Source organism: Odocoileus virginianus, chromosome 8 (assembly GCF_023699985.2).
Source record: "Odocoileus virginianus isolate 20LAN1187 ecotype Illinois chromosome 8, Ovbor_1.2, whole genome shotgun sequence".
Classification (NCBI taxonomy): Eukaryota; Metazoa; Chordata; class Mammalia; order Artiodactyla; family Cervidae; genus Odocoileus; species Odocoileus virginianus.
The window spans coordinates 74608754-74626937 of NC_069681.1; the positions used below are offsets into that span (position 1 = coordinate 74608754).

An 18184-nucleotide genomic window follows, 5' to 3' on the forward strand; every position below is an offset into this window, starting at 1 on the left:
GATATAATTTTGTACTTATAAATTAGTTATTTTACAAATGTAAAAGTACATTACGTTAGTGGATGTTTAGAGGGAAATGTACCAGAGTTGGGGGAGGGCATCGAGCCCTGGGAGTGAAGGACTCTCTCAGAAGAATGATGTTGAAGCTAAGACCAGAAGAATTAGTGTGTATTTGCTGAAGGAAACACCAGGGTCTCTTTCTGTCTCTCCTTCAAATCTGCAAACCCTCTGAAACCCATCTTTACTTTGCATACAATTGTTTTCTTTTATCAACTACTCTTAATTCTCTTGCTTCTAAAGCTCTGCTTTCCTTGATCTCTTTGCTGAGAAGAACCCTATTGTCTCTTTCCAATGCCCTGGTTTAGGCTTTTTTTTTTTTAAAGTCTGGGGTCTATTTGACTTCATTTGCTACTGGGGAAAAAAAGGCACAAGTGAACATTCACTGGAAGATATGCCTAGGTCACACTGTGCTTTTTGAAATCATGGAAAAGACACGGGATGGATGCTGAACAAGGGGAATAAAAGAAATTGATTGGATATGATAAGTTTGCTGTTGTTCATTTGCTCAGCCGTGTCTGACTGCGACTCCACAGCCTGCAGCATGCCAGGCTTCCCTGTCCTTCACTATCTCCAGGAGTTTGCTCAAACTCACATCCACTGAATCAGTGATGCCATCCAACCATCTCATCTTCTCCCACCCACTTCCCCTCCTGGATCAGTTTGGCCAGGACTTAACTTGTCCCTCCTCATCTCTTTTCCTAGTCTACACCATGGATGATCCAGAGCCATGGGGAAATGGTTTTCAACACAAATGTTCTTATCCCAGATGGCGAAAACAATGGCGGCAATCATAGCATCACCTTTATGTTTAGACTGCACTGATGTACCTACAAATCAAGGTTCCCAATCAACTGTCTTCTGTGCTATTTGGGAAGGAAGCTGAGATTCACAGCTGTGAAGATGAAGCAGAAACCAGCCCTCCTTCTTGAAGGGCTTTCGGGCACTGAGCAGCCCCTTAGGACATGAGTCACTGAATGGATTAGGTGAACACCACCAGGAGTTCAAGATTATCTAAGTCAACAAATGGAGATCATCTCAAAGCTAGGTGCCCTTTGTTTTTAAAGGACACATTTTTGAATACAGGGAGTCATGAATTCTTCACTAACATGAGTGAGTCATTTCAGTAAAGTCCAGTTCACATCACAAAATGATACACTTACTCAAAGGGCAACATGCAGCACAATGAATACAACCATGTTCCCATCTTGAAATAAAATACAATGGGTGAGTCCACGATAATCGCTTGAGCAGATTTTAAGTGAGTATGTTAAAAATGCTCTAAAATAAAAGACTCCTCCATGCATGCCAGATTCACACTGGAGGTTGAACATGAACCTCAGAGGATGACTGGCGGTGAAATGGACATCAGGAGAATTAAATTCAATATGGTCAGTGCTTTCTCTTGTGAAACTAGAGCAGAAGAGAGTGTTCCAAGACACTGTCAGAAAACATGTTTCTTTAAAGAAATTTCCCCTCCCAAGTTTGGACTTACTCTTCCAAAATGGTGAGTGAATTACTCCAGCTAAGCGATCCCATGCCATCTGCTTGCCATAAAGCACACGAAAAATCAACAACTCTGTTTCTCCTCTTTAGAATTTTACTACTCCTCTCTACATGGATATAGAATCACTACATTTAACATCCAGACCAAAAGGACCAAAGTACAAATTCTCGAAAATTAGCTTGGGTAGGAGTTTCCTGTATTTCAAAGTGGCTTTGTGTGGCAAATGCTGGACTTAAGGTATTTTTCACTTACCAGCTTTGAGAACAGGAAATGGGGTAGGGAAGTGAGTGGTAGAACAACTTCTAATCTATATACCAACAATATGTGTCAAGTATTCCTACACTGTAAGAATTTGTAGGTATACAAATTCCAGTCTAGGGCGATACAATTACTCAATTCCCATACGCCCCCCCCCCCACCCCCCACCCCCGGCTTCTCTAGTTCTAGCAGAATTCCCTATGGAAAAGATTTCAAAGCTACAAAACTTTCCAAATAACAACAGAAAACAAAAATCTGATCCAGCAGGAGACCATAAGTGGAAAAGAGAGAGTTTTCCAGAAAGAAAACAATACCATTAATCACAGATGAAATGCTGTAACACAAGTTTACATTGCCTTTTAAAATTGTTTGTTTGCAATCCCCTCCAATATATGGCTGCCTCTCTGTCTGTTTACATATATTTTCAGTTTCTCTAATGCCAACTTAGAAAAAGAAAACCATCATAAAAATCCAACAGTATATAGGTCACCCTCCTTACAACTTTCATCCAAGCCATGCAGCCCTTTGATCACACTTTCTACTGTCTCCTTGGAACAAGAGATAAAACTCCTCTCTAGGTGGCAGAACGGGATTTTTTTTTTTTCTCAGATTTGAGTAAACATGCTCATATGCTGGTATCAAAGTATATCCCTCTCAGTGTGGAGAAAGGGAATTCTCCTACACTACTTGGTGGGAAAGTGAGTTGGTGCAGCCACTAAGGAAAACAGTGTGCAGGTTCCTCGAAAACTAAAAATAGAGTTGCCATATGATCCAACAATCCCACTCCTGGGCACATATTCAGATAAAACTATAATTTGAAAAGATATGTGCCCCTATGTTCACTGCAGCATTATGGTGACTCAGACAGTAAAGAATCTGCCTGCCATGCAAGAGACCTGGGTTTGATCCCTGGGTCAGGAAGATGCCCTGAAGAAGGGAATGGCTAGCCACTCCAGTATTCTTGCCTGGAGAATTCCATGGACAGAGGAGCCTGGCAGGCTAAAGTCCATGGGGTCACAAAGAGTCAGACATGATTGAGCAACTAACACTTTCACTTAATTATTATTATACATGCACCCTTATGTTCATAGCAGCACTATTTACAATAGTCAAGACACAAAAATAATCTAAATGCCCATCAACAGATGAATGGAAAAAGAAGATGTGGTACACATACACAATGGAATATTACTCAGCATTAAAAAAAAAGCCATTTGCAGCAACATGGATGGAACTAGAGATTATCACACAAAGTGAAGTTACGTCAAGAAGAGAAAGACAACTTACAGACATAGGGAACAGAGTTGTGCTTGCCAAAGGGAAGTGGGTTGGGGAAGAAAAGGTTGGGAGTTTGGGGTCAGCAGAAGCAAACTATTATATATATAGGATAGATAAACAACAAAGTCCTACTGTATAGCACAGGGAGCTATAGTCAATATCCTGGGATAAGCCATAATGGAAAAGAATATGAAAAACAATTACACATATGTAAATCTGAATCATTTTGCTCTATAGCAGAAATTAACATTGCAAATCAAGTATACTTTAATTTAAAAAAAAAAACTGCATCCCTAAGTAAAGATCAAAGAAGAAGTAAAATGTGCTTCTCTTTTCCTTGCCTTCTTGCAGGTCTGAATGTCTGAAAGAAATGATCTAAGGAAGAGACTCGGGCCTTAAACAAACACTACCATTCTGCTAACCAGACAAGGACTGTCAATCAAACAGGGACTGCAGAGCCTGTCATGGCCATCCCAGACTGATGGGTGCTCACTCTAGCACAGTGCTCTTGGACAGTTGTCTTTTTCTCATGGGCCATAACAATTTTTTACTCTTAATGCTGAACACCAAAAATACTGGAGTGGGTAGCCATTTCCTCCTCCAGGGGATCCTCCCGACCCAGAGATAAAGCCAGGTCTCCAGCATTGCAGTGGATTCTTTATCAGCTGAGCCACAAAGGAAGCCCCATAACAGCTCTTTAATCTTAACGCAGAACACCAAGAATACCAGAGTGGGTAGCCATTTCCTTCTCCAGGGAATATTCCCGACCCAGGGATAGAACCCAGGTGTCCTGCATTGCTGGTGGATTCTTTACTGACGGAGCCACAGGGAAGCCCAATATAATAACTTTTTATTCTAAACACTGAAAACCAAACCCCTGGCTTTTTCTTAATTCCTAGATTTCATCATTCAAGATCTTTCAGATAATTGCTGTTGGTGAGAGTACTGATTTCAAAATCAGGAAGATCTAGGTTTCCTGGCCTGGACACTCCATCAGAATGTAACATCTGTGGTTTCCATTCATAAAACAAAGTTAAAAGTGTGTAAATGGATGGACATTTCTGAAGAGGTTCTTGGTGATATGCACATTCCGCCCCCAAAGACAGAGTCCGCCCCAGCCCCAGCTTACGAGGCATCAGGGTCCTCCCCTCGACTCCAGCTTCATTAATGAAAAGCTCCAGGTCTTTGTGGTTTCTGGGATCTAAAATGCAAAGAAGTAGACATTCCCAGAAACAGTCTGGCAGAGGGCAGCCTGGCCTGTCAGGGGACCAGCCTGATGCGAAGGAAGCAAAGCGCCTGGCGGCCTCAGCCATCCCCCTGTGCAGGCTCAGGTCATTTAGAGCCCCATGTGGGAGAGGAGTCTGGGAGCCTGTGAAGAGTCATGTTCTTAATGGCTTTGGAGACCTGTCTCCGACTTGAATTTTTTGGAAGGGCCTTGAGTAACCCATGATAAGAAAACCCAGATGATGAAAATTCTGTCTTAACGGAGCCTTAAGTGGAGTCTGCCGCACACAGCAGTGGAACCTCCCAGGGCCACCAGAGGCCACAGCAGCGGAGGAGTCTCACATTCTTTGGAGCTGCCAAAGCTCCAAGGAGAGAATGGTTTGGAAGGAGGAGAAAGACTAGCACAGTCTCAGCCATGCTCTTTCCCTTCTCCCCCTTTTTTTAGGCGTGCTAAGAGGAGGAGGGTTTGGGGTTTGATAGAACCAGATTTAAATGATTCCAATTCAGGGAAAGTATTTAATTTCGCTAAGTCATGCTTGACTTTTATTGTGACCCCATGGACTGTAGCCTGCCAGACTCCTCTCTCCATGGGATTCTCCAGGCAAGAATACTGCGGTGGGTTGCCATTTCCTTCTTTAGGGGATCTTCCCGACCCCAGGGAGCGAACACATGTCTCCTGCAGCTCCCGCACTGGCAGGTGGATTCTTTACCACTGAGTCACCAGGAAGGCCCATCTTTAATTAATTTAAGTATTAATTCTTAGGCATTCTGTGATCTTAGGAAAAGTACTTAATTTACCTAAGCCTCAGTTTTCTCATTGGAAATGGCAACCCCCTCCAGTATTCTTGCCTGGGAAATATCATGGATAGAAGAGCCTGGCGGGCTACAGTCCACGGGGTTGCAAAGAGCTGGACATGACTTAGCAACTAAATAGTAACAACAGTTTCTCACATGTAAGAGCACTGTGCCTACCTCTCGGGACTGAGCAATATAAGTGCCTGACAACCCGTAAGGGTAAGTTGCTTCCCTGCCCTCTTCCCTAACACAGAGCCACACCACGTCCCCCAGAAGATGACGGTCAGAGATCCTCTGATGTAAGCCCTAAGAAGCTGCAGAGCTGCCTGCACTCACAACCTGAAGGGCAGCTGTCCCCTCGCCCCCTGCCAGTGCCATGGTGTTCATGAGAGGCTGGAGCCATGGTAACCATGGCCTGTGTCCCCTAATCAAGAGAATTATAAATAGGAAGCTCTTCCACTGGACCAATAGTCTTTAGCTAATGGGTTAAGAAGGGTTGAGACATTACTCACTATTATTTTCTTGGCCAAACTACAGCCAAATATCCAGACTGAACCTAGGGGCTCAATCCCTGGGTTGGGAAGATCCCCTGGAGGAGGGCACGGCAACCCACTCCGGTATTCTTGCCCATAAAGTCCCATAGACAGAGAAGCCTGGCGGGCTACAGTCCATGGGGCCACAAAGGGTTGGAGACAACTGAAGCGACTCAGCAGACTGAAAAGAAGGGCTAGGCACTAAACAGCACTTTCCCCCCTTCACTGACATAATTTTATCCACTCCAGACACATAACTAATCTTTCACATCGAAAGCTAACAATCCAAGTTATCATCATTTCAGGTTCTATATACCTTATGTTAATGAACTAGATTTATGGAAGATATAAAAATATTTCACGGGCTGGGGAAGATGTGGACATGAGACCTCATGGTAAGCAGGGATACAGGATATGCTAGAGATTTTTCCAACCCACAAAGGTTTCCAAATTTACACTGTGTAAAAAGTTCTTGCTTGATCCACATCTTCATTCATTCACCTGAAGTAGAGCAGCAGCTTCTTGTCCTTTGTCTCCTTGAGGACCGTGCCCACAGCCTCAGCACCAACTCGAATCCAGAGAGAATCAAATTCCCCACCCCTCAGTCCAGAGAGAAGCAATTCCCCACCCCTCTGACCATCCCAGTGCGGCAGGAATGGCGCTGCAGGGGTTCCAAGGCTTTGTCACCAGTTCAGACGGCTCCTGCCCCCAGGAAGGAGGCCGGGCTAGATAACTGGGTGGCGAAGGCTGCACGCAGGAGGGAGGCCCCATGACAGCCAGTGCCTCGGGGCCAGCTGCAAAACTGCAAAGCCAGGGGACCGCAACTGCGTGAATGACCCAACTGAGCCGCACCCAGATGTCTAACCCACGCACTCATGAGACATAACGGATTCTTGTTGTAGCCCACTGTGATGTTTGGGGGCAGCTTGCTATGTAGCAAGACATGACAGATACAAATGCTCTCATGACTCAGGACTGAGAAGCAGTGATTCACCCACGGGGAAGTGATATGCTCTTTCCGTATCTGAAAGTGTCCAGAGCTCACATAACACTGGGTCGTAAACGCCCTATAGATGCCCGGAGATACTCTCGGGGAGGAGAAGCAGCTTACCCTCTGGGGAGTTTCACAAGAAGGGTTCCTGCACCCATGGTTCTGCCTGGCGTGAGGCCAGCTCTCTGCAACAGGGCAGCGACTTCGCTCACCCCTGGGGACAGACCCCTGGCATGTTCCCAAGTCAGCAGAGCATACTGCTCCAGCAGGGTACCATTCAGCCACCCAAAGGGGGACGCTGGTCCCAGCAGAGGAATCCGGACACAGGGGCTCAGTCAGACACACAAAGCATTGCCAGGCTTCTGCCAGCCTCTTGCAGGGTTTCTTGAAGTGGGGCTGGACCACGGTGTGTGGGTGGAGGTCAGGTCAATAGTGTGGCATCTTTCCAAGGACTCTGTAGACATGCAGCCACATTCTGTGGAGGACAGGCTGAGTGTCCCATGGTGCGAGTCAGAGGACTATGGCAACCTCACTGTCTAGACCAGCAATTCAGTCCTGGCTCCTAACTCACATACGATGCCCTGCAAAACAGACCTGCGCACCCCAAGCACTTTATCCCAGAATTCCTCTGCCAACATGTGCTCTTCCTCATAGACAGTTTCCTCACCTTGCGTTAGGTGTCTAGTAATAGTTCTATCTGACTCTTGCGAGTCCCCTAGGGACTGTAGCCTGCCAGGCTCCTCTGTCCATGGGATTCTCCGGGCAAGAATACTGGAATGGGTTGCTCTTTCCTCCTCCAGGGGATCTTCCCCACCTAGGGATGGAACCTGCATCTATCTCTTGTATCTCCTGCATAGACAGGCGGATGCTTCACCACTGCGCCAGCTGGGAAGCCCTGCTAGATGTCTAGTAATGATTTAATTGAGTGCATTTTCCAGATTGGCCCTGGAGCAGGTACCTCCAAGGTGGCCAGGCCTCTCAGCTGAGCCCTAGGGCAGGGAGTTTTTCACTTTTTAATTGGAGGAAAATTGCTTTACAATGTTGTGTTGGTTTCTGCCATACAACAATGCAAATCTGTCATCATTTTATACATATCTCCTCCCTCTTCAGCTTTTCTGCCCTCGCACCCCTCTAGGTCATCACAGAGCACCAGGCTGGGGTCCCTGTGCTATATAGCAGCTTCCCACGAGCCAGTATTTCACACACGGTAGTGATATATGTCACTGCTACTGTCTCAATTCGTCCCACTCTCTTCTTCCCCCTCTGCATCCACAAGTCTGTTCCCTACATCTGTGTCTCCATTCCTTCCCTGCAAATAGGTTCATTAATACCATTTTCCTAGATTCCACAATCACATTTTAATATTGGCTATATTCAGTTGTAGTGAGGCGGATGAAACCAGAGCCTGTTGTACAGAGTCAAGTTGATCAGAAAAGACAGACTTTCAAAGTGTGGTCTGTCTCAGGCCTCAGCACCACCAGGGATCTAGTTAGAAATGCAGATACTGCGCCCCACCCCCACCTACTGAATCAGGGCTCGGCGCTGCCCTTCGAGCTCTCCAGGTGATTTGAATCATGGGTAGTATGATGCCCTTAACCTTGCCGCCCACTGGAATCACCTGGGAACTTTGACATGACTCATGCCTGGGCCCCACTCAAAAACTCATGATCAACTGGATTGGTCAGAAGCGCAGCCACGACGAGAGGATTCTAAAATTAAAGCTCCCCATAAGAGTCTAATGTTGAGTCAAGGCTGGGGACCCTAGAGAAAAGGGTTTCACAAAACTCCGCTGGAAGCCTAATTACTGATCAAGGGCCACCCAAGGAGGCCTTGAGTTCAAGGGGTTTCACATCTGCAAATAATGGAAGACAAGGCTTTTCATTTGTACAAGGTTCACTTCAGGCCTCTTTTTCACAAAAGAACCTGATCACAGTTACAGCTTTGCCTGTGTCAACCACGTGGGTGGGTCTGTGGTTTGAAAGGAAACACATTCACACTAGTTAAATGGAAGGACAGCCAGCCTGGCTGAGAAAAGGACCTGTAAGCAACCGTGGTAATCTGTGGGAAGGCAAAAGCGTTTGCCAAGATCTGCAATAATGAGGCAAGGAAGAAGGCAAGTGCCTGGCATTTCAAGCCAGTAGGACGCACACAGGTGCGTTATCATCCGCAGGACAGCACCATGGGCCGGTGACGTGCCCTTGACAACGGCTCACAGAGAGCGATGCCCACCGTCCCAGCTTTTTACACCAAGTGACTTTGCTTTAGAGGCAAAAGCCTTGTAAAACCCATGTGCATGAACAGTTGAGGAGGACCCATTATTCTAAGGAAGGAGGAAGCTAGGCGACTAGCAACGAGGCTCCTTTAAAACAGAGGCTTGATTCTGAGTGTGTCTTTGTCATTCAGATCTGCAACAGAGTGCAACACCCAGTGACTCAGGTTTGAGTCTATCCAAGAACAAGTAAGTTAAAGCAATAAATAGTTGTGGCTTACAGTACAGTAAAAATGGTCCAGAGCACCACGGGGTAAAGACAAAGGAGCGCTTGGCCTCTCACTCATAGAGGCTGAGACAGAAGGGCTGCACAGACCACCGCCACCCAGCCTTGCCAGCCCAAAGGCCTCAGGGAAGCATCGTGACCGAACTGGTGGGCTCACAGGACACAGGCATCTCAGAGTTGAACATCCCAACTCATTCCCCAGATCTTAGCTACTCACAACAGAAGACAAATATTGTCTATTGAGAAACAGCTTCTTCAAGGAATCCACCGTTAACTGAGCTCCACGAACAGGCAGGGGTACTGATGACCCGGAATAAATTCGTAGCTGGTCAGAGAGATTTCTTCTTTGAAGTGATAGTGTGGCTACATCATTCATTCTTTTATTCCAACATTTACTAAGCGCATCCATGCCAGGCATGACACTAGGCACCAGGGATCTAAGGAGACCTAGGACACGGGCTCTCCACTCCAAACAGCGAGGGTAGACACATGAACAGAATACTAACGATGCAAGATGAGAACAGGAACAGGGGCTTACATAGGGGCTATAAGAAGAGACTATATACAGTAGAAAAAACCAGTTCTTCAGTCTGGGGCTACAAGGAGGAGCTCATTGGGTTAAGAATTTCTCAGCTGAATTTTGAAGGCAGGGGAAGAAAAGATGCAGAGAGAGAAAAAAGGGTCTTGCAGGCAAACAGCACGCAAAGTGGAAAGCCCATCTAAAGAACGGTGAGTTAGTTCTTTGATGAGGGTAGTTTGTGTGGCTGGGGCACGGGGGTGTGTGGAGGGAAGTGGTAAGAGATGAAGCCAGTGCCATAGCCACAATTATTCAAGCCGCAGCAGTTCAAAAGGAGGATTCCAGCTGTTCACAAGAAACATTAGTCTTCTCACCAAATCTTTCAGTTTACTATAAGCAGCCATCATGTTGATATTCTTAATTAAACTCCTTAGGGGCTTTAAAGTTTTTTCATATTAAAAAAAGATGTCAGCTTGGTTTAATAAATTACGGCACAGCCATACCATGAAATGCTACACGGTCATTCAAACTACTGTTGTAAAGCATTAATGGTGATGTGCTAAAATATAAATGATGTTTTAAGTTTAAAAGGCAACTTGAATAGATTTTTTTCCCACTGAGGAGCATATAAACACACATCTACCACTACAATATGTTCATATGATCCTAATTTTATGTGAGTAAAAATATGTATTCATGTATTGATGATAGGAAAGAAGACTTTAATATATTCGATAAAGTGAAAAAAAAAAAGATTTTTTAAAAAGATGCCAGCGTTTAAAAAGAAACCTTAGCACACAAATATTTGAACATCTCTACTTTGTTTGGGGTAGAGGAAATACAAAACTAAAGAACTGTTATCTGTCAGTTGAACACCAGGTTCTATTCCTGGGTATGCCACCAGCCAGCTGGTAACCTTGAAAAAAAAAAACACCATTAAACTGCTCATCTCTGAAAGGAGTATATGGACCCGTGACGTCCCACCGAGTGCTCACAGTGCACGCATCTGTGAAGTGAGAGCAGATCTCTCAAGGAGCTCAAATCAAGGAAAGGACCAATAATTAGACATGGCTCTCCGGCAGCCAGCTTTACCAAGACTGATGGGAAATCCCCAGGAATTCTTGACATCCCCCCACATCCGCCCAGCAGCAATGCAGGAAATCTAGTCCACTATCTTCAGCAGACTCAATGGGACCATTTCCTTAATGAAACCCCCCTGCAGTCCCAGATACTAAGCCAGAGGCTTTCCTTTCAAGCCCTCCCTCCATCACCCCATTCCTCCCATTTCCTTCCCCTCCCTCAATCTGGTATAAAAATCCAGTCCTTTCATCAGCAGCATGCAATTTCCAAGGCACCCAAGTGTGTGAGGAATCAACAATGAACCTGGAAAGCATCTGGCAGGAGATCTTGTCATTCCTTGCAAGCCGCTCCAGAAGACTGAGGCCAACAGAACAGAACGGACTGTTCCACGAGGTCCTTTAAACCAAACCCAATAGATGTTTTTACCCATTCCTGATGATACATTTTTACTTAACAAAAATTAAGCCCAGTGTTATTTCAAATGTTCTTCCTCCCCTAGCCACAATGAAAAATCATGATATTTACCTGATATCCAACTCCTGACTGTGCAATTGAACCAAGACCCAGACTAATGCCAGCCAGCTCTGCATTTAACACCCAGGTGCCAAGAGAGTTTCCTTCACTCTGTTCTCACACTTACTCACATGTACATCTCAATTTAAAGCACTATGGAAGCTACTTACACTGTTATTTGTTTCTTGCTGTGCAGAACTCCCAAGCCAGAGTAAATATCGTTCAAAACTTTGTGATCAACTGGGTAACCTTCCTCAAGGACACCATTAGTTTTTTGGTTGATATAAAACTGTTTTGGGGGCAATATATCATTTTGAACTTCTATACTGTATACATTTAAAGGAGATTTAGACTATCTCCTTGATTAAAAACCAAGCGATTCTTAGGTCTGTTCTAAAAAGTCATATAAAATAGGTTCATGCTTAAATAAGAGGTTTAGCATCCTTGTTGAAATAAAAAACTCTTTTTGATTTAAGTTATTTGGGGAGCAAATAGTGAGGATTAATTTAAAAGCCAAGAAATATACACGGGTTTTTAAATGACTGGTCTCCTTAGAAGAGATCATGGAACTAGAGTTATAAAGTAGACTCTATATCACAGTTAAAGATTCTGTTAGATAAAAAAAAAAAAACCCAAGGTCATGATCCGTACTGGCCTGGGCATCCTCTAACAGCTCAGTTCTTTGAAACCTGATAAAGAGAAAGCTAACCGATGTGAGAGTTGGACTGTGAAGAAAGCTGAGCGCTGAAAAATTGATGCTTTTGAACTGTGGTGTTGGAGAAGACTCTTGAGAGTCCCTTGGACTGCAAGGAGATCCAGCCAGTCCATCCTAAAGGAGATCAGTCATGGGTGTTCATTGGAAGGGCTGAAGCTGAAGCTCCAATACTTTGGCCACCTCATGCGAGGAGTTGACTCATTGGAAAAGACCCTGATGCTGGGAGGGATTGGGGACAGGAGGAGAAGGGGATGACAGAGGATGGGATGGCTGGATGGCATCACCAACTCGATGAGCTTGAGTTTGAGTAAACTCAGGGAGTTGGTGATGGACAGGGAGACCTGGCGTGCTGCGATTCATGGGGTCACAAAGAGTCGGACATGACTGAGTGACTGAACTGAACTGAACTGAATCGGCTGGAATCAGGTGTGTTTCACTAGTGACTAAGCAAATCCAACGTGATTAACGATAGCAGGGGAAAGTCCACTGTCCTTTCAGCCTCAGCTCTAGCATCGCAGGGCTTATCACTCATTCTACAGGCAAATGTAGTTAAGGGAGGGAGAAAAAGAGACACTGTTCAGTCTATTTCACGGAATTATTCATTGATTTTTGAGATTTGACAAAGTTTCCCTAGAAGTAACCATGTATCCTAAAATCTGAATTTTACATAGGAAAACACAAAGCCGACTTATTGCTAATGTTGACCTAAAAAACGCACATGTGAGTTGCCAGTTTAAGTTTTATTGGGGACAAAATGAAGACTGAGCCTGGGAGACAGCACCTCAGACAGCTCTGAGAAACTGCTCCCAAGAGGCGGGGCAGAAGGTCAGTGTATATGAAATTTTGGTGACAGGGGAGTACATGAAACCAGGCACATATTCTTCCAGAAGGTTTCTACTAGTCTCGTGAAGCTGTTGCTGGTCATGAGGAACAGTCATCAGCATGAAGGATTTTAGTGATTGTCTAGATATGGGGAGATACATGAATTGGGCTCCTAAAATTGGCTCCTGAGAATATCTAACTATCTGAAGACTTGTCCTGCCAGTCTTTCCCCCAGCACAGGACGCCTCACTCGTGCTTTCCACCCTGAACTACTTCAGGGGGTGTTGAAGGTCAGCAGCTGCAGTAGCACATGAGTTAATCCTTGTGGAGATAGCTGGCGGGCATCCAGGGCAAGTGCCAATTTGTAGTTGACACTCACTGGAAAAGCAACTGGATAGCCTATCACAGAATTTAACAGGGAAAGAAAAATCTTAAAATAGTAAATAAACAAGGTCAAAGTATTCAGGAAATAGAGTAGATGACCACCTACAATTTATCTGCAATGTGATCCATCATTTGGAACACCAAAGGTGCTATGTAATTAACATTCCAAATGTGCAATTCTGGGAAAACAAAACCAAGAAAGTGCGGCTTCATAAACTTTGGTGAAAACAAGAAAAATTGCTACGCAAATTAGTTGGCTTTTGAAAGGTTACATTCATTTTGGAAATGGGAATTTTTGTCATGTACATTTTGATTTTATATCATTAGCTCCCCTCAGGAAATTTGCGAGTGAGGCATTTCCAATAAGTTGTAGCAAGTTATACATGTTAGCTACTCAAAAACGCAAGAAAAATGGGGAGTTGACCAAAAGGGTCTCTGGCTTTCGTCAAAGGTGTGGTGCCTTAAAATATGAAAATGAGATTTTGAGCTGGAGAAATGAAGACTAGTATCCTTTTTAGAGGGAGTTTACAATAAAGAGGACCTGGAAGTATCTGAATTATTGATGTGTTTTTATTTCCCAGGATATTTGGAAGAAGGTAAATGTATTTTTTGCAGGAGAAGGCCGTTATCTCTTGTATTAAAGAACCTCTGATTATTTTATATCTCAGTGCACACCCACACACTATTAATAACTCATAAAATTACATAGCACCCAACAGTGAGCAGAGCTGGCACCTGCAGAAATCCACAGGGCAGAAACTTGGCGCCTATCTAGACACCGTTCCCTAGACAGGAGCCCCTTTGGTCAGTCTGAAAGCCCTGATGAAGTTTAGGAAGCAGGTAGCTGATTGTCTTACAGGGAGACAGCTGTGCACCCTCGGGGAAGCCTGTGTGGTTTACAAAGTCCCCATTAGCAATTACAAACCCCAGCAGCTGATAGAACATTTCCTGTACACGCAGGTGAAGACGTTCTCACCATGCCAATGTTTCTCTCCTGCTTTCTCCCTATAACACATATGTATAAAAATGTTTAAAAACTCACAAAAGAGTTCCAAGATTTCTGCCTCATTTAAGTGAAATCGAACAGGAATCATGAGAGAATCTCACTCGCTGTTCGGAAAAGCTTCCACGGATCTAAGCTGCTTTTAACCATGAACAGAGCCATCCTTTTCTAGTTTTTGAAACAAAACTGTGTGAATCAGAAAATCCAATAAAGCATATACATTTTCCTCCATCTTTTGGATTCACAGTAATTTACCTAGATTTACTTTTACATAATAGACAGATGGACTTCATGTAATTAAAACGCTCCAAGCAATTATATTTCAAAATACCATGACTTTGCAAACCCCCAAATGTATTTTTGAAGTAAAAAAGCAATACTCCACTTAATATAGTTGTTTCAGCAACACTTCCAGTTTAGAGCGCGTTCTCTTCCAATTAAGTAGGAATCCGTTTTGCCTTCTCGGTTTAACAGTTTCATCCATCTAACTGGAAGTATTACTTGTTATTTAGAAACTGAAGGATCTTCCCAGAGAAAGAATATTTAACTGTTACTGTCTTTGCTCCAAAACCTGGCTTCCTGCACCCACCGAGGCTGAAACCAGGGGTCTTGGCCACTGAGCCGAAACGGCGAGTTCGAGCCTCTAAATGCCCTCGAGTTTTGGCGCCCCGGTGGGGGCTACCTCACACTAACCCGGGGGCAACCTTCTGGTCCCGCCGCCAGTTTCCCCAATACCCGGCAAAGGCGCGGACCTCACCGATTCCTCAAATCGCATCTTTTGTTCCAAATCGTTTCCTTTCGGAACTTAAAAAACTAGACCTGCAATTCTGAAACTTAACGGGATTTGGGTCCTCGACTGCCCTCGACGGCCAAGGTCACTCAGGTCGGCGACCTGGGTGAGTAGACCCCTGGCCGAGTCTCCACGCCGGTGGCTGCGCAAAACGCGCTCAGGCGCCGCGAGCAACAAGCTGCGGCGAGGAGTCGACGCCGGGGAACGTTCCCCTGGATGCGCTGGTCCGGGGCCCCGAGCGGCTCGAAGGGTACCAGCTGCCGCCATCTCCTGGGATCTGTGTGCTCCCGCCGGGCGCGCGATCTCCTCCCCAAGGGCTCACCTCCTGCCCTCGGGAGGCGCTACGTCGCCGTCAGTGCCCAACATCGCCCAGACCCGGTCTCAGCCCAGAACCCCGGCAGCCTCGCGGGCATCCTCGGAGCCGCTGTTCCGGGGGGGCCCCCGCGTTCCCGGCCAGACCCTCTGGGAACAGGCTCTGGATGTCTGGCAGGTCCGAGCGCGCGGCATTCCCTGAGCCCAGAACCGGGGTTGGGGTCAGTTGGCTTGTGGGAGGTCTCCAGGCCGACAAAATCGGCGGCTCTAGGCGCCAAGGGGCCGCCGCAGCGCGGAGCCGAGCGCGGCGATGCTCGCGGACCCCAGCTAGCTGCTCTACGGGGCGCCCACCCCGACTGCCCGCCGGAGGAGAAAGGACGTCAGGGCCCCAGGCGGGTAAACCCCAACTAGAGTCCCGATCCCCTCGGAGCCCTGTCTCGCCCCCACCCCGGGGGTGGGGGCGCCCCGGCCGCGCCTCACCTGTGAGCAGCAGACCGCCGAGCAGCGCGCACAGCAGGACCCCGGTGTCCCAGCAGCTGACCATGGTGAGCGCGACGCGGCCTGTTCGCCCGGTGCCCGCGCTCTTCGCGGGCGCCCGCCGCAGCCGATTCCTTCTCGCTCCGCCGCCGCCGCCGCCGGCCCTGCTCCCCCGGCGCTCCTCTCTGCAGCTCCAGCTAGAGACAGCCACTTCCCCCGGTAATCCTCGGAGCCCGGCGTCCTCTGGCCGTTGCGTTCCAGCCCCGGAGCCCGCTCCGAGTCGCCGCCGCTGCCGCCGCCTGGGAGGAGCCAGGAGGAGTGTCGCTCCGGCGCGCTCCGAGCCTCCACCGGACCTCGATGAAGAGGAGCCGAGGGCGGGGGCGATTTATAATCTTTCCCCGGCCCACTTCCTACCCCGGCACCTCCTTCCAGTGACGTCAAGGGGTCCCCCACCCCTCATCCGCCTCCCCACCTACCCTCTTCCTCCGGGACCTGACTCCCTACGGCTCGGGAGCGGGCGGGGGCCGCGGCGGGCGGGGGCGGGGCGCGCGTGGGGAGGTTAGGGCGGCGCGGCCCTGGGGGCGCCGACCTGCAGGTTCAGGGTCCTGGCTCTCGGCTCCTGCCCCTCTCCCCTCCTCCTCCCCTTCGCTCTCAGGATATCCTTGCCGTCTCCCTCCGCCCGGCTTACTCAGCCCTGGGGGCCGCCCGAAACTGGGAAGGGGACGGGGCTGGCCCTCCACTGCCCAGCCCCGAGGGCGGAAAGTCCAACCGTGGGAAGCGAGCCGCGCCTCCTAGACGGTGTCCTTGGCACGGGGAGGGGCGAGGCGCAGGCCGGCTCTCTCCCGGTTTTCATGCTTTTCCCGCGCTGTCCCCCCGCCCCCTCGCCCGACTCCCACGACTCCCCCCGACTCTCCCTGACTCCCCCCGACTGTCCCCAGACGTCTAGGACGGCGCTGGACACCCTGGGCACAGGGGTCCGCGCCAGGAGCGCCCGCGGGGACCCGACGCTTGGCTGGCACCTTCGAGATGACCGCGAGGCCGCCGGCGTCCCTGGGGAGCGCGTCTGTGTCTTTTCGGCCTCACAGATGAACCCGCCCAAGTCACTTCCTAAATCCGCCGCTTCTAGAAGCAAAACAAGCAATAACATTACGATACCTTTTTAAAGGCCGAAACGTGAAGCTGCTCCTGCAACGTTCAAGGGCCGAGCGCTTGAACTTGATTAAATGCTCGAAAAGAATCTTTTCTGACGGCAGCTTGCTCCGCGAGGCGAGTTACTCCACTGCTCTTCGAACAAAACCCGGTGAAATTAACGTAAGGCACTAGATCATTTGCCATGACCAATTCCACCTTGTTCCCCAATTATGTCTCCATTAACTCAAAGGCTGATACCGTTCCAGGCTCCACGGAGCAGCCCAGTCTTGCCCCTGTAAATACCGCTGGTTTGAAAAATACTTCTATTGGAAACTGCCAGATAGTCACGATAAAAGGAGTGTGAAGGCTCCTAAACCCGGGGCCAGCGACTCTTCCCGAAGGACTGGACGGCCTCCCGCGCGGCAAGGTTAGGCAGACCTGGAGTTGCCACACCCCTGGGTGGCAGGGCCAGGAGCGGTCCCCGCCGCCGGCGCTCCATGCGGGAAGCGCGCGTCTGCGCCGCGGGAGCTGGGGCGCGGAGTCGGAGCCCCACGCGGCTCCGAGGAGAGGAAGACCACGAGGAACCTGGGCGCGCCTCTCGGCCTCTCCACTTCTGCGGCTTTTCCAGGGCTCCTCTTCCGGCTCTTTCTCTGTCCTTTCCCACGCTTGACTTCTGAAAACCGCAGTATCATTCCGCGGCCACTTCGTTATTTACGAATCGCAGGGTTAAAGGTTAACAACGGATTTTCTTGCGACTGATCCCCCCACCCTCGGTCACATTCTGGGACACACCCGCAGAACCGAGGTGTTCCCCCTTGCCTCACCTCAGAGCTGCTTGTCCGTCCCATGCTCTGTCCCCAGAAGCGGCTCCGCGCCGCCTTTCTACAGCCCCTCGCGGAGCCGAGCATAGTGTTAGGGCCAAAAACGCTGAGATAGGAAGATGTCTTCCCAGGAGGCTTAGTTCTGGAGAGGAGATTGATGTGTCAAGAGTATATGACATGACAGTTCGAGAATGCCAGTGCTGGAGGGAGCTTGAGTCCAAGATGGGCACAGAGATGAGGCGGTCCAAGAGCTCAGGAATGTTTCTTAGGAAAGACACTTAGCTGACTCCGGGTGGGGTGTGTGTGTTGGTGGTGGCGGAGCGGGGGCGCGGGGGGAGGAGCAGTCCATAGGACAATCTATAAAAGTTTATTACAACCCTTCAAATGCTATTTGAGACACAACCCTCCACATGCCTGCTGCCAGAAATGAATCTACATCGAGTTCATTTGTGAAACCAGAAGGGTTATTTGATGGACAGCT

The 18184-nt window shown here is 48.1% G+C and overlaps 1 protein-coding gene across 1 annotated transcript in view; it reads right to left on the reverse strand.

Moving 5' to 3' along the window:
- Positions 1–16142, reverse strand: part of FLT1 (fms related receptor tyrosine kinase 1) — a 197057-nt gene extending 180915 nt beyond the window's left edge. Inside the window, exon 1 of the mRNA XM_020882197.2 lies at positions 15755–16142. Within this exon, the coding sequence (XP_020737856.2) occupies positions 15755–15818 (64 nt within the window). The 5' untranslated portion in view covers positions 15819–16142. The remainder of the gene's footprint in view (positions 1–15754) is intronic.
- Positions 16143–18184: the final 2042 nt, after the last annotated feature.